At 33.4% G+C, this 22560-nt stretch overlaps 2 protein-coding genes across 12 annotated transcripts in view; one reads left to right on the forward strand and one right to left on the reverse strand.

The window, feature by feature from the left end:
- Nucleotides 1–22560, forward strand: part of Efa6 (Exchange factor for Arf 6) — a 58366-nt gene that overhangs the window by 33351 nt on the left and 2455 nt on the right. The window contains exons 1-19 of one of the 10 annotated variants that reach the window (XM_088204494.1): nt 8134–8448; nt 9180–9246; nt 9511–9679; nt 9754–9929; nt 10004–10151; nt 10223–10399; nt 10572–10724; nt 10782–10926; nt 10989–11260; nt 16655–17186; nt 17529–17725; nt 17796–17989; nt 18054–18246; nt 18324–18517; nt 18586–18712; nt 18777–18878; nt 19761–19905; nt 19981–20100; nt 20168–20376. In XM_088204494.1, the coding sequence (XP_088060620.1) occupies nt 8443–8448; nt 9180–9246; nt 9511–9679; nt 9754–9929; nt 10004–10151; nt 10223–10399; nt 10572–10724; nt 10782–10926; nt 10989–11260; nt 16655–17186; nt 17529–17725; nt 17796–17989; nt 18054–18246; nt 18324–18517; nt 18586–18712; nt 18777–18878; nt 19761–19905; nt 19981–20100; nt 20168–20376 (3326 nt within the window). In that variant the 5' untranslated portion in view covers nt 8134–8442. Of the gene's footprint in view, nt 1–8133; nt 8449–9179; nt 9247–9510; nt 9680–9753; nt 9930–10003; nt 10152–10222; nt 10400–10571; nt 10725–10781; nt 10927–10988; nt 11261–16654; nt 17187–17528; nt 17726–17795; nt 17990–18053; nt 18247–18323; nt 18518–18585; nt 18713–18776; nt 18879–19760; nt 19906–19980; nt 20101–20167; nt 20377–22560 lie in introns of those variants that run through there. The other 9 variants (XM_088204495.1, XM_088204499.1, XM_088204489.1 and 6 more) reach the window with 9 other exon arrangements.
- LOC148226467 (uncharacterized) lies at nt 12545–15466 on the reverse strand. Of its 2 annotated transcripts, none has more exons than XM_088204516.1 (6): nt 15124–15466; nt 14904–15057; nt 14515–14814; nt 14058–14446; nt 13777–13976; nt 12545–13716 (listed from the first exon to the last, which is right to left on the reverse strand). In XM_088204516.1, exons 1-6 carry the CDS (start codon nt 15294–15296, stop codon nt 12758–12760), a joined length of 2175 nt encoding a protein of 724 aa, XP_088060642.1. In that variant the 5' UTR covers nt 15297–15466; the 3' UTR covers nt 12545–12757. The 2 variants fall into 2 exon arrangements, with proteins under 2 accessions (XP_088060642.1, XP_088060643.1); XM_088204517.1 differs by having other exon boundaries at nt 14904–14968; nt 15124–15367.

Genomic DNA, 22560 nt, shown 5'->3' on the forward strand with positions numbered 1-22560 from the left:
CTATCTAGCGATGTATTGGGCACGGGACCTTATCTAGTTGTATTGTATTAATCGCACAAAAATATAATTTTAAAATATAGCATTGCAGTGTCCTTTGTATACCGTTTAAATTTCTCACATAATAATATTATGGTATCCTTGTGCGCAGTTTTCAGTACGCCTACAAACTCACGTATACATTTAATATACCCATCAGCGCATATACGTTCAAGTTAATTCCTACTCGCCCACTTGCTTCTTGTGGTTCAATTTCAAAACGTGAATATCTGTGGGTGCCGGTAATTAAGGATTTTTTCCGCGGCGTTTTTCTTTTGTAATTAAATCGGTCTAGCTGCCGTTTCAATTGGTTCTGTTTTGCCATAATAGATCGTGTGTCATAGCTGCAGATATTTTCTCGTGGGGATCTCGGCGTTGTACATAGCTCGACAACCCACTTTTCTCTAGAAAAAACAAATATGCGTAGTACGTGTGTTGCGAGAATATTTATGTTTACACATAAAAAATATTATTTTTTCTCGTATTGGTTGTGTAATACATACGTATGTTTTTTAGTGATCCACAACCTGTATGTAATACAACACCACTTTGTTGTATTTTTATCATATCCGTTCCTAAAATGTTAAAAACTTTTCTTCGCCTGTGTTTTCTTCATAACCAGTCGACAGATGCCGGAAAACTTTTTTTATGTTTAGTTTTTCACGCCTGCACTATTGTAACATTTTTTTAAAGATTTTGAACTTTCGCATGAACTTTGTGAGCGAGGCATACTGTTATATGTTATATACATATACTATATACTAAGGTATATAGTTAAAATGCATGCGGCGAAGCGGTATTGCGCGCATACCTATCTATGATAGATATATGATACGTAGTTTATCGACGCCTACGACGTGACTCCCTACGACTACGCAGTGAGCGTTAACCTGTTAACCGAGTGTCAATGTTAACCCCTGTTTACGTGGTTTGTTTCTATTTATTGCTACCAAAAAATAATAAACAGTGATTTAAATTGTGGTTTAATTAGTAATTTGTTTATTTATATAAATTTAACTATAATAAAAAAACGTTTATTATTTAAATTGTTACCTATTATAATTATCAACATGCAAAAGTATTATTAATTTTCGTTACAATCGTGCACAAACATACTATATTGCTAGCATAGTGCACAAAGAGTTGAAGCACAAGATTGTTTTTTGCATTTTTAATGAAATGTGTCTCAACAGCGAAGTTAATTCATAATTAGTGGTTGAATTATTACCGGTACACACCGAACTCCACCTCTAGCAACCACACTATATTAAAATAGTTTGCGCTATATACTAATATCTATTACGTAGACAGACGATTCATATGTTTCTAATTAATGTTTGCGATTGCATTGCAACGCTTTCGACGGTCACATCTTGAATTCGTCTTATCCAATCACGATTCGTTAATTGAAACCGATACACACCACCTGTCGTGACAGTTGCTTGCTAAATTATTACCGTCTGTTTTTTTTATATATTAGCTTAACATGTCGACTGGCACCGGTCTTCTCTTTTTAAGGATCTATCTCTCGGAGAGGCTGCGTCCTCGTTCCCCTTATATATTAATTGCGCGTCGAAAATTCGCGATTTATCTCGTTTTGTCGCGGTTCAAGGCGGCGTCTTTCGGAGTTACGCATTATCCGCGTTTTCCGGTCAAGGTCGAAGGCACTAGGCAAAAGGCAGTCCGCGTAGAAACTGGGTGCGATAAATCAATGTACTCGTATAATTTTATGATCTCGGGGGTGGGGGTGGTTGCGTGTCGCGGTGTAAAATGCGTAAAAAGTCCGCCCTTCAATGGTGGGTCGTTTTCTTTTTTAAACGCCAGCTTTTGTGCCTTTCGATGATGGATGCGATCCGAAATCGTACTTTGGTGTTGAAGGCTGTTATTAATTACATTAATTAAAATAATATTTTATATTTATGTGTCATTTTTTTATGTCGTTTATTCTGTGTTTTTTGCGCCCATAATTTCTTATGAGAAACAAGCGTTGAAATTATTAGAATTCCACAACTTGATAAGGTTTTGAGATTGCATTGTTTAAGTTATTGTGGTGAGAGCAGCTGGTCTTTTTACTTAAATTAATATTGAGAATTTAATCAATTATTCTATGTATGATACAAAGAAAGTATATATTGGTTTGTCGCCGCCTTAAAGATCAAGCTGTCAAGTAGCTCCTTGCGAATTTTACAGTCAACGAACATTTTTAAATTAAATATGTAGGCCTCCCGAGGCTCTCCTAATTAATCTAAGATGAAAAGTTTCATTCTAAAAGTTTCAAACTCCCAAGGTTAGCCATCAAACTTTTATTAGGCTTTGCCGAGTGCAAATGTTATTATGTATTGTACTATTCTGGTTTATGCTTCTAAATGTACCACGTGTACGCATGTGTTAGTCAACAGGGCGAACGTTCGATTTATTGCCGTACATTTCGATTAAAACGCCTGCCCTGTAGCAGCATATTGTCGGTTAGGCATGCAAATCTATGCAAAATTAATTTCAACGCGGTGATGTTAGCATAATGGGGATTATTGAATAATCCGCGTTTCCAAATGAATGTTTTGATCCATACTAGGCGATTTTGGGCCTTTATTTTTAGTTTAAAATTTAATTAAATTTTTCGAAGATTTAGTTTACCTGCCAGTTGGAATTTTTAGGCGCGGGAACGTGATACGTTCTATTATATCAACGACAAAAAAGCCACGTATTATCTTTACGGTGCCTTTTAGTTGCACGTAGTAGACGGTATCTCATTCGACCGTAAAGCAATGTGAACTTTGCCGTTTCGGGTCACTTTTAATTCTGCGAAAATGTTTTAATGTGAAAAAATGCACTATGTTCCTTTACTCGAATTTTAAATTTAACCTATGGTAGAAATCACTGACGAACTATATCAAAACGTATATTAAATTATTGACAGCCGCTCAATCATATTGAACTATAATAGCTAACTACGTTCTTCGTTTGTCTTCTCATACGAGAGTAATGCAAATTTCTAAGCATAGTTTTGCATAAATATTAAATGCAGATGTTCAACGTTGACGTCTGAAGCCGTTAATACAGGACCAAAGAAATTCATGTTTTTTTTAAATGTTGTATATCGTGAACGCAGTAGTGAATTGGTATATGTACTCGAATTCAGTCTTTACCGAATGGCTTGATCTTAATAGTCAATGTCAAGTATTGGTGGGCGTAGACATCCAACCACACAAAAAGCGATTGTTTACGTCTATTACACTTTTTTGGTTCATTTTTTTATCGTACACTGGAAATGTTGAAGAGTTTCCGATATATTTTGCATAACATGAAGGTGTTCTGTGGCTAGTTTCAAATAGTAATCGCTGCTCCAATTGTTTTATCCGAAGAATTTATTAATTATTATAAAAATAACTACATTGTATGTTTCACGTGTACTCGAATGTAAAAAGAAGGAAATCACAACAGCTATTCGCTTTCCTAGAAAATTTGAGTACGTAATTTTTTAGTCACCATCCTTAATACACGATTAAAAATGTTTAAATGTAATTTAATATTCATATAGGCTTGGTCATAATAGTGGAGCACCCTAATAAATGTGTTATGTCTTAATAAATCGTGAAATTATGAATAAAAAACCGATCGAGGTTGATAAAAGTGTTTATTTTAAGCTTATTTTTAATATTTAGTAAGCCCACCCTTGGCTTTAATTACAGCTGCAACCCTTTTTCGCATACTGCCAACTAATGCCGGAGAAAATTTTCTCCATTTCATCTACAATTTTTCTCGCAGCTCAATTTTGAATTTGCGATTGTGTTAGGCAACCTTTCTTTTAATTTATATGTATATATATATAGGATTTAGGTCTGGTGCCTGTGCAGGCCATTCTAAAAGCGTCAAACTCCTTGACACAAACCAACCCTTGCTTTTTCGCGAAGTATGACACGGAGTGCTGTCTTACTGTAATCGGATGGTAGCGTGGTCAGTGCTTGGATATATTTAACTGTAGGAATCCATTAAAGTGGATTCCAACATTGAAATATAAATACCCTTGGAAGTGTACAGGTTTCATACCCATGCTGCCGTCATGCAACTCCAGACTATAACGCTTCCGCCACTATATTTGACTTTGGGTACTCGAAATCCCGCAACTAAACACAATACGTGACTGAACAATAAGACCTGCAATTCCATTTTAAAACTAGTGAGCAATAAAGAACGACAAATTCTTTTGTTTATTTTTCAAAATTACGGTTAAAATACATGCTAAAATTTTCGGTCAGAATATGTAGGAACGTCATTTGGATATATATTTTTACCAGTGAAAATATAAAAGTATATTCAAACTGAATTTTGGTCAATATGAGAGCGCAAAAAATAATTATCAAAATATCAAAAATCCACGTCAAAAGCAATAAAATTGTGCCGGCGCCGTCTCGAGCGTTCCAATCGTGCGACAGCACGATTTTATTACTTTTGACGTGAATTTTTGACTTCTGAGAAGGGTTATAATTCGGTTTAGATGTTCTTCGTTCAAAGATTACTTAGTGTAAGTCGTAATATTGTTATAACAAGTCTTAATATGAACGTTAGATAATCGAGCGTTTCCACTGCGACGGCACGATGTTATTGCTTTTGACGTGGATTCTAAACTGATTCGTCATTTCAACAAAAATGCATGTAATTTAATAAAATACTATGAATCTTAATGAAATCGAAATATTAAAAAAACGATCACTGACTGGGCAACTTTTGCCCCTCTTCCCCTGTAAATAGCAGAAATGACGTCTCTGGCATATTCTCGAGTCAAATGGAATATTTATTTTATCCTTGTGTGAATAGTGTTAACAATGTAATTGAAGAATGCGACCTTTTGAAGTTGAGTTCGCGACCTTGTCACTGCTAAGCTCAAAATATCAACAATTTTCGTAAAAAAACATTTTTTACACATTTTTATCTAAACAGAAGATTTAGCATTTTTTGATAAAAAATATTGCAATTAAAGAAATAGACATTTGACGAGTTGAATTGTTTTATCTATGTGTTATCTTTATTTATTTATTATGTCAATTTTTTTGTGATATTACAAGGTCGTTCACATGCATAATGTTACCTAATATATATATATATATTATTTGTAACTAGCGAAATTTATTCATGTATTGTTATTTTAAAAATAATAATCTGAACGTCGTTGTGCAAATTATACTGTGCATTTATTGATTAAATAAAGTAAACGTGATTTTGTGCAAAAAATAAATACATAATCTTATCAGCGTGTTCGCATAATAGATTCAACATTGTGAATTTATTAGTGAAATCAAATTTCGAATTTATTAGAAAGCTCATATGTGTGTATGTATGTATGTATGTTGCCGACCTTCGTGCTCACGTCGTTATAAATAATTAAATGAATAAAGGTTCGATTCTAACCGATTGAATTGCGAAACCTCTCGTTTTTGATTGGTCCTACTCGTGATTATGCGTAATGGTAGTGAAATTTAGTCTAGGGTCCTAGACAAAAAAAAAACTTTATACGATTTACCAGTCGAGTGGATTTGCTTGCGGTATAACATCACTCGCTTGGGTTCAGTTTAACTTTTCGCTCGCCGGCACTGTATTTTTGTGACTTTGTGAAATGAAACTCGGGGTACGTTTACGGTCGGAGCACTTCGTGGCGATCGTGCGATTTCGTTATTTTTAATTTTCCTTCCGCTTTCCTTTTTCTGGAGACGAAGCGGGGTGGAAAACTCGACCAGGGTTCCACTTTTTTACACAAACACACACAGAGTGTGTACATACTTGATCATAACCGCCGCCCACACGTGCATAATATCGTATGGAGACCAGGAAATTTATTTTAACCTCGTAATTTTAGTGCAGTTGGACGTGGGCTTTCCGGAATTAACGGTCCGGAAAGTTCTTAAGCCTCTCCGATATTGTGGACGCGTCCTGTTAGTTGAGCCTGCCGGCCAAGACGCGGTTGCAATTATAATGGAGTGTAATTTTTTTAAAGCTATATAAAGCTTATATATTAAATTGGGTCGCTTTTGTATTATACGTAAATATATTAGGAATAGGGAATGATTGTAGTTTACTTAGATGGGCGAGGTAGATGACACGTGCGTGACTATACAATTATCATCTAAAAGGGCGGCGTGCGTGTAATTATAATGTTAAATATTTAATACACATATATAATGTGTGAGTATCGAAAGATATGAGATGTGAGACAATTAATTTATGGTGGTCATTGTCTTTAATTAATTATTTAATATGTTAAATTACTTCTTAATTATATTTTTATTATTATTGAACAACGAGGTGTAGTAGGCGTATCTCTTACGCACAAATATTATATTAATTTGTGAAAATATGGCTAAATAAATTATTAAACATTACAATTTGAGTATATATCTCTTTATAATAATGATACCAAAGTATACATATGGAAATTTCGGGAACGCAAATATTATGTTTATTGTGATGTTGATAAAGCGTAATAAATAATCATAATATGTATTGTTATAAAACAGTGCGAATATGCCCTGTGGCAATGTTGTCATCGCATAATGATGTTTGTATGAATAGATTAATTTTTAATTACTCACAATGCACGTTTATCGCATTCATTTATATAATAGCAGTGCTTATATTTAGTATTACTACAGATTTGCGAAAATGTGTCGTTAAAATATGACAGAAAGATATTTTTTATTTACGTAAAGCATATATTCAAACTGCACAAAAATAAATTCAGAGAATGTTTTTTTAAATGTGCTTTTCATTTTAACCATGCAAGATAAGTAGCAAGGTTTAGAACAGTTGGTATATAAATAAAATACGCTCTGAGTATCGCAACGCACCTTTATTTTTGATCTTTTCATTGAAAAGAAAGCCGCAATATGTAATCCGTATCGAGAAATTTTACGACCTTCCCCAGAAATAAATGGAATTTCTTGTTTTCTTGTAATCAATAAAAAAAATGTATTTTTGTTCCTCCAAAGTTGATATTTAAATGGCAACGTAGTGTAAAATTTATTACTAAGCAAAAATGCAGTTTTAAATTAAGAAATGTATTAAAAAGAACCTGGATTAAAATTAATATATTATTTGTGTCTGTCTTTGCGACCGTTAGTCGCTAATTTAATAATAAATATTTTTTATCAGTGATTTTTAAAATGAGTATTTATTAATTATTAGTTTAACTCTAGCGTCGGGGAACGTATATATGCGTCATTCGTCGTTTGAAACTTGAACTGCCTAATTTAATTTTAACCACTCGTTTCATGGTGTTGCAAATTTTCAACAAACTCAAGACTAATACTATTTATAAATGACTTCATACGTTCCTTATTTGCAATGTACTGTTTTGTAGTGAAATAGTTCGAATTTAATTTTTAATGTATATATTTTTTTATAGAGTTATATTTAATTTTTAATATTTTTTTCGACGATAAAATAATCATAAAATGAAGGGTTAACTTTCTAAAATAGGTAAATTAATATTATATTACAATTCTATTGGGGTATATTTTACGCTTTCATAGATTCAAGTCTGAGAACCATTTTTCTAATCTCTTGCAATTCATTCGAAATTCACTTCTTGAGTAACTTTTTTACATGCAATATCACTATAATTTTGAATGCGTTTATGTTGTCATTGTTGTCAAATAAAAGCGATTATTGATTGTTTTCTCGCCTCTTATCACATATAATTCTTTGATTCGGCGAAATCTCAATAATTTCATAAGCGAAGTGACTCAAGCGGGAGCTGTTCAATTATACAATTCGCAAGGCGAATCGAACGTGTCTCCGTTTCGATGTGAACGACCGCCGAGGTCTCGTAAGCGCCACTACGTGAGGGCATTTCGGGTGTCCCGAGGCTCTCCGTTACGACACGTCCTCCGAATTACGAGGTCGCGGAACTCCAGTTTAGTTACCGTCGAACCTTCCCAAAAAAGTTAGGCATGCTCCGTCCTCCCACCGCAACCGCCGCCAATTGGCGCTGATTCGCCAGAACCGTTTTCGTGTAATCACACCTTGTCAAGACGGTTCGACGCGAATGACCTTTGCGATGAAAGTGCAAGTGGCTTCGCCAAAGAGCGACCCAGCTCTCGCCTTAGTTGACGCCCAAGCGTTTCCGCGAGCGCATGTCGTTGCTAATGTGCCAACGATGATAATAAACACTTGTCGGTGGCGTGTTGTTTACAAACATGTTTCGAGTGGGACTATGAAAGGAAAAAAACAACGACGTGTACGATTATTTCGTGAATAACACCGATAGAATCTAATTCGAAGTTATAATAAACTTTCATAATAATAAATAATGCTATTTAGTAGCAGTTAAAGTTACGCGATGTTACTCACGATACTGAAAGTTGTGAGTCGCGAAATTCTGTGTTCAAACTGTGAGAAAGCTATAGTTGAAAAATGAGGGTAAGTTCAATGCTTCTTTAATCGAGATTTGAATTCAGGAATATTATTCGTGATCCACATTACGTATGAAATATTAAATGAACATTTGAAATGTAATGTAATATGCCACTATAACTGATAGAAAGCAATTGAATTTAGTTTTAATCATTTTTATATTTCATCATACAATGATATCGATGGCACAATATTTTAATGTTTTAAATAATTTCGTATTTAAATATGGCATTAAACCCTCATATTTTTATCGGATTGGAAGGCGAAGTGCCAACAGGAAATAAAAATATATATTTCATTGTTTATATTAAAAAATACATTAGAATTACATACTACAATAGTGAGTGTCATAAATAGTAATGATGTATGGAAAATTTGAGAGCTTTCTCGTTTATATCTGGGAAGGGAGATTCTATATTATAAAATTGTATTTTTAAAGGTTCTAAAATAGAACTGAATAAAATTGTTATAGATGGCATTCAATATAATACATATTTATATAATTAGAAGATAAAAGGGCGTCTATGTTTGAGAAGTGACCTTAAGGTTAACTATGCCGAATCTGATTTTGATTTTGATTAAGTTCGGAAAATACATTTTCATTCATTGTTTTATTTTAATAGTCTTGACGGTTTAATGACAAGAAAATCGTGTTGTGTTTTATGATTAAATTATGAAATTCAGTATGTGCAGTTTTGCTTCATAATCTAATTATTGTTTTTTTTGTTTACTTTCAGGCCCGATCAGGTGACGTAAATTTGAAGATAAATGGAACAGATGTCAATAGATTTAGTGATAATCAAGGCAAGTTTAGACGTTCGTTAAAAATGGACAAGATTACAGGTCATTAGATAGATTACAGAATCGATCATGTCTGCCTAAAAATCATCTATAACGTTAGTTAAGATTAGAATTTTATCTGTAGTTTAACGAAACATATTTAATTACAAACAATGAGCAGAGCATGAAGTGTGCTTGTGGCTTCTTCGTTATCGTATATAATAAATAAGTCAGTGATCGAGATTTTTTGGCGCAAGCTTTATTTATTATAACGCGTCTGTCTTTCAGGTATTCCGATTAGGTCTAATATGCGAAAGCACATTTCTTCACCGGTAGAATCACAGGGTGATGTCAATTTTGAATTTATTATGCCTTCCGAAAAGAAAAATAGTAAGAGTAACTACTCTACCGAGCAACAATCTAGTCATTATATTCGCAACGCAAAATCAAATCATTAGTAAGTATATAATATGTTTTAGTTGTAAGTTAATTTTACTACATTGATCATATTTATTTTTTTAATAATTTCAGTTCATCGTCGTCACCTTCGCCAGAACAGCACTCGATAGTGAACTCGTCGGAGTCTCCGCCAGGTTCGACTGGTAGATGTAATCGTTCACCACATTTATCTCATTCTGAATCATTGCTACAAAGCAACGGTTGCAGCGAACATAGTGACAAAAGCAGTAACGGTTGTCCAGAATGGAGTAAGTTTATTAGTTTATATTATTTAATCGATACAAATAAATATATGTAATAAATAAATCTTATTTAATTGTAGGTGAAAAAAGTAATAATGGCTGTGCAGAAAGAACTAGTAGCAACGGCTGGGCCGGCTCTGAAGGCAAAGTCGACTCTGCTAATGGGAAATACAAACGAAACCCTTCTAATTCATCTAATTATAGTAATAATAGACCGGTCAAGCAAAAGTATGATCACTTCGATCGACTGTAAGATTTGTTTTATTAAATGTTTTTTTCTTAACTAAGCAATTTTACAGATTCGAAGCTTATATGATGACTGGTGAACTGATTCTTAAATTATCGCAAAACGAAAGATCCACAGACGGGGTGATCAGTGGTAATAATTGGAATACGAATGTAGTAGGACCTCCACCGCATCCGCATCGACATCATCACGCGCCTCGTCATAGGACGTCAGATTATGATATGAACACGTACGTTATACATTTTTTAAACACACACAAGTGTCTATTGAACGCTTATCTTTATTTGTGTTATCACATAATTGAAATCTATAAACACCGTCATATCATAACTCTAATGCAGTTAAGTATGTAGCGGTAATTTGTTAAGCGCGCATGAAGGTTTAATTCTGTTATTTTTCAGATATAACTCCACCCCCGTATCGCCTATTGACACGCGGACGTCTGTATGCTTAGGATCTCAAGTGCAAAGGTACAATTCTACGCCTGCGTCTAGCGGGTTAGATAATCATAGTAATCGTTGTACGGAGCCGCCGTTGCAGGACCCCGTTTATACGTAAGTTGCAGTTGTATTATATCGATAGAACGTGATGACTGATTAGATACTTTGCAGGTTTAACTCAACACCAACGTCTCCTTGCGAGATAAGATGCGGAAGAACGCTTAGTCCTTGTTTAACTTCAGGTGTGATTAGTCCTTCTCCTAATACGCATCCTCTAGGCTGTGTTAGAACGAGTCGCTCGGAAGACCATCTGCAGGTGATTTGTGATCGTATGTATTAACTTTGATCGTCTCTACGGTCCACTGATAATGATGTCAGTTTCAGAAGGAATCTTCTATGAGCGCCGTTGCGATCGATATAGACGAAGACGATATAACGTCATCGTTGAATACGCTGTTGGATACTCGGCCGGACCGAGGATCGACCTCCTCGCGTCAAGGACTCGGCCACCCCACTGATAGGATAGTATGGACTTACAATGCTCCAGTGTCTAGTTCTTCCGAAAAGAATCCTTCGCAATGCAACGGATCGAATTCAACAACTGTAACGTCTAACTCGACGTCCGTATCTGAAGGAATATCACCTCAAAGGTATTCGATTGAAAGATGGGTTATTCACGAATATTGCTACAAATGGAAATGCGTATATCTCCGTTTACATTTTTAATGTAAAATTTAATTTGGAAAAATAATTTACCTTCATTAATTAAAGCCCTGTTTCTGATAAAAATGTTGTTTAGTGCCATTGTTGATATGTTCCAAGTTATTGCTTCAATAACACTCCTTATGGATGCTTTAACCCGTTTTTATTGTGTCAATTAGATTCGTACTCTTGTTTACAATAACCACATGGATAAAAGTCAGTAGTAATAATGTCTGATGACTATGGGTTGAATATTCATGTTCTGTGCTATGATACATTTTTTCTTTTAAAAATTATAGCAAAATTTTATGAATTTTATGGTTATTAATAATAGATTTAAATCCTGAAATATACTCATTTGATTGAATACTGTGTTTAATGCTAATGGTCTTTTTGACATTCTGGGATATAAACTACTGCAGGGCTCGGCAACCTATGACCCGCGGGTCACCAAGTGACCCGTTTGATGATTTGAAGTGACCCATTTCAGTTCTGCAAATATCATTTTTTTAACGTGTTACGATGTCACGACTAGACCACATATATGGTTGTTAGGACCAAAAATATTCACTGACCCGGATGCAAATTTGGACTGCCACTTGGCGAAAAGCAAGTGTAGTTGTATGCGTGCGTACGGCTCGGCGTCGGTGCTGCCCCCAAGTGTCGATCGAGTGCAACTACAAACGTCAGAATTTACAATTATATTTAGTCGGTCTTCTCGTCTTCAATTCTAAACAGGGGCGGCAGCTCCTTGCTCCGATTGATCTCCTTCATTTCTTACAGGATATGTGGGATCCAGTCCAACACGTGGTACCAAAATAATGTACGGCATTCAAAATGACTACTAAATAAATGCACATACGTAATACAAAAATACGTCAAAATTAAAATAATTAAGAAACTTCACTTATTTGGTGGCAACGATTAAACGAACGTACCATAATGTATTCCAAAGACTCCATTTAAAATGTCACGACTCCGACTCCACAGCTCTGGTTTATGGTACATGAACAATTCATTCGTTATAAATTTATTCAATGAATTTTAAGAATGTTCCTTACAAATATTTTTTTCAATATTTACATTGTAATCCATATTTATAGTTCAGTTTCTGGCAAATGTAGCATATCCTTATTTTTTTGCTACATGTACTTACCGCTAATGATTGTAAAGATGATTGAACAAATGAATTGATCAAATATAAGGATAGTGTAAAACAAATGAAAGAATTGTTCAGTTTTAATTTTTTTTTATTTTATCCGCTGATTCTACAATAATTATCAGAAAGAATCAGCAAAGAAAACTGATAATGACAGGACATAAAAAAACAAAATAAAAAAAGTGCATACATATGTACATACATTAATGTGTTGCTCCATGTGACTTTCCATTAGGTTTATTATTTTTAATATTAAAACTTAAATTATGCAACCGCTTTAAACGTTTTATTTATTTGAAAGTGCTGGGCGACCGGAAGGTACAACCGAGTTGCCCCTAGTTATACCTATCCTTCGCCTACTAATGGCCGTTGGTTGAACTTTAATTTTGGCACCAGAATTACGTTTAATTCTATTTTTATGATCAGTAGTTACTTTTTTAAACACACCTTTAAAACCGTCCTCAAGTTTTTTGGCCAAATCAGGATAAAATACTTCCTTCATTAATGCAAAACAATTATTTTTAAGATCTAAAAAAAAATCGCCAAATTTTTCTTTCATGTCTACATTTAAGTTGTTATCAATTGAAATTATTTCTTTCTCTTCATTTAATTTAAAATCCCCATCAACAATGGATATGTCACATGGAGCAATATTAACGCTACTGCTGCTGCAACTAACTGAAACTTTAGAGTCACAAATATCAGGCAGTGGTATAAAAAATTCAATTGGTGGAGTCTTTTCACCAAAAGCTAAATATGCAATTTCGTGCTTTGCCTGAGCAGTTAAAGGAGGTGAATTGGGAATCGAGGTATCATGATATTTGTATACCACTGCCTGATGTTTACAAAACTTACCGAACTTACCGTCCCCACATGAACAAATACCAATTTTGGCATCTATAAAATAAAATTGGCTTCGATCCGAACTGGGGACTTTATAAACGCCATCCCCTTCAAGAATGATATCCTCCGGTTGTATGTTAGCTGCTGCAAGTTTTTTTATTAGTAAATTCCTACCTTTGCTGCACCGACCGTTGGATACATCTCTCAAGCGCCGAGTATAGTATGTATCGAGCTCCGACACCACAAAATCCACCAAAGCTATTGGGTTATACGCCTTGGTACGTTGCAGGACGATATCTTTGAAAAGACGTACACTGACTTCACTATAATTATTGGTATGATGTCCGTGTGTCTTTTCGTCACGCCAGGCTAACGCCCAGCATTCGCGTCGATCCCAATAACCTAATAATGTAATTAAAAATAAGATTAACGAAGCATTTTTAAGTAAACATTTTTGAATACCTGCAATATGCTGTACCCATCTATCATATATTTTTGATACAATATTATTCGACAGATACTCATATGCCTTATGTGCTTCCTCTTGGGTTGGAGCTATTAGTATGTCGTGAAACATTGTATACAAAGGTTTACGGTGACCTTTTATAATCTCATGTTTGGCATCCCACAACCATCGCCAGATGGCTTGACAAATATGAAATCTAAGTCATCAAAGTAATGAAAACATATTAGCTATATTTTTGGAAAATTTTAGGAAATTATACAATTTTGGTAATTCATACCGGCACAAAAGTCTTTTAGATTCTGGCCATACGCTTTTAATAGCTCCTCGTTCAGCATTGGAGTCGTCAGTCATGACAATTTGTGGCGTGATACCTACAACAGAATTAAACAACTGAAATCCAGCCTGATATTCAGATTGTGTTTGCCCTTTTGTAATCAGAACGCCTAGAGGAATAGCTCCAATGCTACATGCCGTTAAAATAAAAGTAATTGAATGGCCTTCCGCATCGCAAGAGGAAGTGCTGTCTATGAACACAATATCGTTAGTCAAAGGCAGAGAATGAGCTCTTTTCATCATTGGCGTTACAATAACAAGAGCAAACGGTGATTGATTATATTTAATGAAATGTCCTGTTTCTTCATATAGTGGTATCTTCTCTTTTAAAATCTGTAATTAATAAATACATAGTAATTGATAGAAACATTGCGAACATATTAATTTTCAATATAAATTACCTGGAGACAGTCGTTACGTGGACCCAAAGTAGAATCTCTCCATTTTTGCCATAAATATACAATAGTATGCATTTTTGGGTTATTTGATGCATCTGCCATTTCAATGCAACAATTATCGTATTCTAAAAGCAGTCGAGCTTCGTGATGTCTCATAGCCTCGCCAACTTTTAATCCTATGTCAAAATAAGCATAAAATTTATTTTTGATCTCTTCAGATGGAGGCAAACAGGATAACGTCTCTGCGTTTATTATAGGGTGACTATGGTTTCCGATAAATTGTATTATTGTTCGATATCCGTCCTTAAAATTAAAACAGAATTCATATAAAATATGTACATATGTATAAATATGAATTATATATCAAAAGGAAAAAAACATATTGAAATTACCTTCAGATATTTATCATTCCTCATTGTGCTATAAGTAACCTTCTTGACAAGAACGTCCAGTTCAGCTTTGCAAAACAAATTTTTTGATTTGCCATGCTTTCTTTTCGAAGGGTCAAGTTTCCAGCCTTGGGAATGATGACATACTTTCCTAATGCTACAATAATTGTCTATATAACAACTGTTATTTATATTATATTATTAGTTTAATTAGAGTACTTACTGTGAAATATATCTTGTGGGGTTTTTTATCATACTCTTACAATTCCAACTTGTTCTGGATAACGCACTGTATTCTTTTATCCAGTGCTCCGCTTCCTCGTTCGTCTTTATATTACATCGAAAAGTTTTAGCGTCAACCTCGACGTAGTTAAAAGACTTGGGAAAATTTTCCATCGTGGTAGTTGTTTATTGAGCAACCCCGCGTTGTAAATGACGCCCACGCGTAAACGACCGTTACAAACAAACGACACTACACTCGATCGACACTTGGGGGCAGCACCGACGTCGAGCCGTGGGGAAGCCCCGAAGCCGAGCCGTTCGTACGCACGCATACAACTACACTTGCTTTTCGCCAAGTGGCAGTCCAAATTTGCGACCCGGATAGTCTTTTTAATAGTCACATTTTAATTATTTTGACCCGCAGCCAAAAAAGGTTGCCGAGGCATGAACTACTGTATAATTTACTGTTAGATATGGTCAATTTTTTTTAAGCTTTCTGGCCAATTCGTTTTTTTTAAAAGTTTTTTGCATATGATCAAGTAGTCATCTATACCTTATGTTGCACTGAAATAAGATTTAATACTAATTACTATGTGATTAGTTGTTATATTTATATATATATATATATATATATATATATATATATATATATATATATATATATATATATATATATATATATATAGACTGAAATGCCGTTCTTCAAAAAGAGTAGAGAAATAAAACATATCACATTGTAATTTAAATTTTTCAAACTTTGTAACCTTTCTTTTTGAAATGACAACTAATAAGAAGAATATAATCAAAAATGCTTATTTGTCTACTTAACAATTATATATCGTTGATAATGATAACAGCAAAGAAATGTCTATGATGATCGTTGTTGATGCCATAATGCTCGAAAACGTAAATTCATTTGGAAACTTGTTGCTTTTAGTGTGTCAGTGGTGTGAAACATTTTATTATTATATTTACTTGTATTGTTGTGAAGTATGCACCAATTGATGGGTAATCTGGTAGGATTTAAAAAAAATTGTAGCAACTAAAGGTTTTATAAAAAATAAGTTCGAATTATGGCATTCAATATAATACACAATTATATGGGGGGGGGGGGGATATGTATTAAGTAGGGTCCTAAAGAGTAACTATGTAGAATTTGCTTTTAATCAGTAAAATGTTGTAAAATAATATTAATAGACAGGCATACATAATTGTACATCCATATTTTTAAATTATAGGTATTTAATTCATTTGATTTTTTAATTATTAAAACGCCTAGTTTTTTGTTACATACAATTATCCTTTATTATCTTGGTGATGTAGTCTATTGCTGTACTTATTTTTTGCTATTATGATATCTTTTTGTGGTACTCTAGTGAAACGTTTTTACAAAAAAAATGCAAAATTGTTTTACAGTTGTATAAAAAAAAAATTAAAAACAGAAATATTCCCATTTATTTTTGTAGCAACATTCGTAAATCACTAAATAGAAATGATTTGAACGCATTCTAACGTGCATCTCTTTTCATTAGATCACTCTCGCCTGCTTCGCCTACTAGTGTATCAAGTTCTGTAATGTCTAGCGCTTCAGTGTCGAGTAGAACTCCACCGTCGGGCGGTTTTCACGGCGATCAAGCGTCTAGAGTGCTACCGCAGCCTCAGCATAGTATATCTGAGGCGGTCTCAAATATATCCAGCCCGGATTACCAAGACCAAAGTGTCGATATGTTCAACGGTCGTGAATGTATGGAAGTTTCGGATCCGAGCGATTCGGACTCGACTATTCTCGTTTCGGAACCGTGCAACAAGCGAGTTAAATCGAGCCAAGGTGGAAACGTTCCTTATATGACAAGTTCTAATCCTACAGCAGAGTGTAATAATAGACAGTATGAAAATAGTCAAGTAAGTTCAGAATCTATAGACCATAGAATTGTGATACAAGTAAAAGGTCCAGAGAAATTAGATAGAATATCTAGTGGTGAATCTAATAGTCCAGTCGGAACAAGAAGTAGTCCCTGTAGAGAAAATAATATTGATTCAAATCAGCATTTAACCGATGCACAGGTACATACTAAATATAAACGTTTTTTTTTCTTCTTCTCAGTAGTGTATTAATCAAACATCTTTAATCTAAATGTTGAAGTATGATATTTTTTTTGTTTGTTATTAGAAAAACGCGAACACACCTGGACTGTTTTATGTATAAAATTAATTGGATTAAAGATGTTTCTTCAACTATTTTTGTATTAACAATGTGTTTAACAGATCTATGTAGAATAAAATCAAAAACAGATTAATCTATGTAGAAAAAATTAGATTCATAAATCACTACATTTTCACACATTTTGGATTATTGAATGAAGTTATTTTGAAATGCGTATATCTTATACGATTACGATGTTTTAGGAATTGCAAGATGAAGTCGCTGGATCAAATTGTTCGTCACCCGAAGACACGATTTCAGAGGCCGACGCTGATTCGTTACATTCGTTTCATTATAGTCCTAAAGCCGTGGATTTGCCGTCTGCCATCAGGTTGGCTAAACGTTTATATAGTCTAGACGGATTTAAGAAGTCTGACGTATCGAGGCATCTTAGTAAAAAGTATATCATTGCATCTATAGTGTTATATTTTTATTATTATGTTTTTTTAATTTAATAAAATCATTTTCAGTAATGAATTTTCAAAGGCTGTTGCAGAGGAATATTTACATTACTTTAGTTTCGAACGAGATACATTAGATGGTGCTCTACGTAAGTTTTTACGGCAGTTCTGCCTTACTGGAGAAACGCAAGAAAGGGAGAGGGTATTAGTGCATTTTTCGAGAAGATTTTTAGACTGTAATCCTGGTAGTTTTAACTCACAAGGTGCTTATTAATTTAAAACATATAATTTGTGAGATGTCGTTATTTATTGATATTTTTATTACAGACGCTGTTCACACTTTAACGTGTGCTATAATGTTACTCAATACTGATTTACATAGTCAGAGCTCAACTCGTAAGATGACTTGTGCCGAATTTATTGATAATTTGGCCGAGTTAAACGATGGAGAGAATTTTCCTAGGGAAGTTTTGAAGCTGCTGTATCATGCGATTAAAACTCATCCGCTCGAGTGGGCCCTGTTAGTATTTACAATTTTCTTTCGATTCTAATTACGTTATAATATGATAGATAATCTTATTTTGTTATGTATTTTAGTGATACGGATCCAACGGATGGTGATGGAAATGAAGGATCGAGTCAAAGAGGTACCGAAGCGAATCCTTCGCGTGTTACTGGTTCATCTTTTGGTACGAATCCGTTCTTAGAAGTTCCAGACAGGCAAAATGCTGTAGAGTTCAAGAAAGGATACGTAATGAGAAAGTGCTGCTACGATACAAATGCAAAAAAAAGTAATTTGATCAATTTTTAATTTATAATTTTTATTGTGACGATTATCATTTAATTTTTTTTATACTAGCACCATTTGGTAAAAGGGGTTGGAAAATGTTCTATTGTACGCTTAGGGATTTAATACTTTACTTGCACAAGGATGAACATGGATTTAGAAAAAATCAAATGTCTGACAATCTACACAATGCAATAAGGTAATTTAAGTTTCTAATATTTTTGAATACTTTGATTTTAATATTGTTTTTTTTTTGTTTATAGAATACACCATGCATTAGCAACAAAAGCTATCGACTATACAAAGAAACAACACGTTTTCCGTCTTCAGACTGCGGATCAAGCCGAGTATTTGTTTCAAACGAGGTTAATCATATAGATATTTATCAATGTATAAATGACTCATTGAACAGTGAAAAATGTGTAAGGTTGTGAATAGTGTCGTAGTGTATTATTGTGCTGTGATAAAGCCACTGCTCAAAATAAAGAGCCATTTTTAGTTTTCAAATAAGAAAACTTGTGTTTGCATTGTGATGGTTAAATGCAGAAGGAAGAAATTGTTCGGATGACACGAATTTTACTTGATTGGATGCGAATGTGATATATATGTATTATAGAGATCACAATCTAGCAGCAGAATTTGGAGAAAAGCTTTTTTTGATTAAGGGATTAAATAAAAAATATTTTACAATAAAATAACCTACTTATGTAACACAGAACTAAGTAAATATTTTGTTCAAAAATATTTAATTAAATTTGCAATGCTAAGTTTGAAAATCAATATTTAATTCTAAAATATTATATAAAATACAATATAGTTTTAATCATTCAAGGATAAGAGTCCTATGACTCAACCTTTGAAAGGGGAAAATATGACCTGTGTGTGTGCCCGGGGAGTATTTACATTTCGATATAATTTATCTCTTGTATGATTAAATCTGTAACTTAATTCTCCAACGACCCCAACAGTTGAAAAATAAGTGAATGATTAGGTATTTTGAACCGTGAAAGTAATGTTATCTAATAATATAATTTTTAAATATGTAAATGATACATTGAATCGTATTCAAATTGCGTTATGCAGGATATATAATATTAATTTATGGTTTTCCATATTTTTAACAGCTCAATTTAAATCATCACAGATTAATACTTATCTGAATATTTCGAAAAAATATGTCAATACCATTGATCATATATTGTGATTTCAGTAATTCTTTCACTGATTTCTTTTTGTTAATTTTTTAGCGATTCCAAAGAACTGCAATCTTGGATAGACACTATCAATTTGGTTTGCGCCTCATTTTCTGCTCAACCACTTGCCGGCGCCGTTGGTTCGCAAAGAAAATTTCAGCGACCTCTTCTACCGTGTTCGCACACAAAATTGAATTTGGTACGACATATGACACTTATAAAACATAAATCTTATAGTAATAATTTCAAAACAATATTTTTTAATCATATATAGCGAGAACAACTGCGGGACCATGACGAAAGATGCATCACCATCGAAAATGAATTGGTACAAATTAGAGCAATCGGTACCTCACACCACAATAGAGAAAGAGAAGCTTATCTTCATAGTGAAGTTCGTCGTATCTATTTACTACCTTATATTAAATCTACACATTTGTTATAATGATGTTTTTTTATAGTTAAAAAGGTATAAGACGTATGCATATTTATTACGTTCACGCGTATCCCAGTGGAACTCCGACAACGTCGCGACCATGAGCAGCTCTTCGATGAGAAACGCGCCAGTGTTGGGTGAAGTGGACGAATCCGAAGCGCCAGCGGAAGTGTTACGGCCGCCGCCTTTACCGGAGAGAAATCCTCCTCCATCCTCACACACTCCCAACTCCAGGTATAGTTACAGACAAGCTATATACACACCCGCTCCCCCAGATACTGACGTGCCATGACGAGTGATGGCTGTGTTTGCCGCTTGTGTTTTGTGATTAGCAATACGTCGCAAACTATGATCTCTATGCTTTTGATATTATCATCATCTATCCTTATGTATGTTTTATATTTATATATATATTCTATGTATGGTTTGGTGGTTTCCTTTTGCACACACACTCCTGTTTAAGCAGTGTTTGAACTTGGATAGTGAACGGTTTTAATGAAAAGATATACTGTACTAATAATAAGTTACTATATAAACTGCCGGGACTTAGAATAGTTATCTTTTGGTTATGGTTTGTGATTGATGTTTCTGTTTGGTTTTATTAATAACGCTTTCGTATTGGCTATTATGTTAATTAAAATTGTAGGACTTTTTTGAAATTGTATTATTGTTTATTTTGGGATTTTCAGAGGGTTTAATTATATTTGAACATGTGGTTCATAAGTTGCTTTATTTAGTACTCCTGTTATTAAATGCTCAGTAATATTCTTTGGACTGAGAATATTTTTCTTTCTTTGTCGAAAATGATTAAAATTAGATGTGAATTAGACTCAAGTAATATTTAATATCATGAAATCTGATGTTATTTATCTTCACATTTTCCCATAAACTTCTCTAGAACACGAAGAAACTTTTTTGGACAATGATTTTTCCTTTTACATTTGATTTCTTTGTGGAATGAACAGTATTGTTCCTTTAATACCTAAATATTTGCAAGCTCTAAAATAACTGACTGAATGTTTACTGTTAAACATAGTGTTTGATAGGTTATTTATAAATTATGCTCTTTTAATATGCCCATCTCTACTTTTACTTGCTCCATTATATTTTCAAAATATTCAAATCGAATATTTTTCAGTACTATCTGTTTTCTTTTCAAAACATTCTGCTTTTATTTTTTGTTGTTTTGTAAAATGTTAGTTTAGTTTTTTATAACATGGTTTATTAAATCCTGCAAATTGTAAACCGACAACCAAAATACATTCATTCAAAGACTGCATTTCAGCTCTTATAAAGCAAGGCATTCTAAAAATGTTCATTTTAATTAATAAACACTACAAAATGGAACCCTATTGGTTACTACTGCCTATGTTGAAACACAAGTTACTTTTTTTCTTTTTGAGATGTGGTTAATTATGCTTATAATCAGCAATGACCAGTAAAACGTTGTCTTAGTTGCGCAATCGCAAAACACACGCACGATAGTGCGACTGAGACAAAGTTTCACTAGTCACTGCTTATAATATTATATTTTAATATGTTTCTCTTTTTTAGGGAATACATTTTTAAAATATTCATAAGCTCTTTTTTAAATGATAAACAGCTCATGAACCATATTGTTTCTATAAAAAAAATTAACTTTCTGGATGTAATTTACTTATTTAATTTTTTAAATACCTTAAATTTATTAAAAACACAAAATACGATATGCACTACATTTATCTTATAAATTATGATCTATTCTAAAAAAATGTAATGATTGTTGTGTTTATATTTCATTCATTTTCCTTCATATACGTGTAGCTACTATAAGGTACTCGTGTGCTAGCATTTGCCCTATAATATGTGTTAGCATGGCCATCGTAAAATATATATTTTTTATTTACTATATTTTTTATTACGATAAAAATATGTTATAAGTGTGAATAAATTGTGACATATATTATTTTTAAACAATTAGTTTTTTGTATATTTTGAACCAAGAGTACTATATACCGAGGGACCTGTAATAACAATGTAAATTATTATAGTATTCGTGAATTGTTTTGTTGTTCATTTACAAATTAAAAGTAAGTTATTTTATGCGTGATAATTATATCTATATTATTGTATAAGAATTATTGTGATTTATGATTAATAACGAGGATGTAAATGAATTTATATATAACGCTTAGCGCTTAATCTTTTGGTAGATTACTGAATTTTAGTTCTGTTTGTGAAAGCTTTCGAATTTTATTTTTTACAAAGTGTATATGAAATGAAGTGCTTCTTTTTGGATGTGACACGACGATAAATAGGCGCTAATCTTGTTGTTTTGTGTGTAATCTGCTATGGAACGGTCGTTTCAAACGTTACTATGGAAAGCATTTTTTTCTCTGTTTCTAGGAGTCCTGAACGCACTTGTATGACTATTATATC

Source organism: Plectrocnemia conspersa, unplaced genomic scaffold, assembly GCF_051122295.1.
Source record: "Plectrocnemia conspersa isolate PC_06_02 unplaced genomic scaffold, ASM5112229v1 ptg000014l, whole genome shotgun sequence".
NCBI lineage: Eukaryota > Metazoa > Arthropoda > Insecta > Trichoptera > Polycentropodidae > Plectrocnemia > Plectrocnemia conspersa.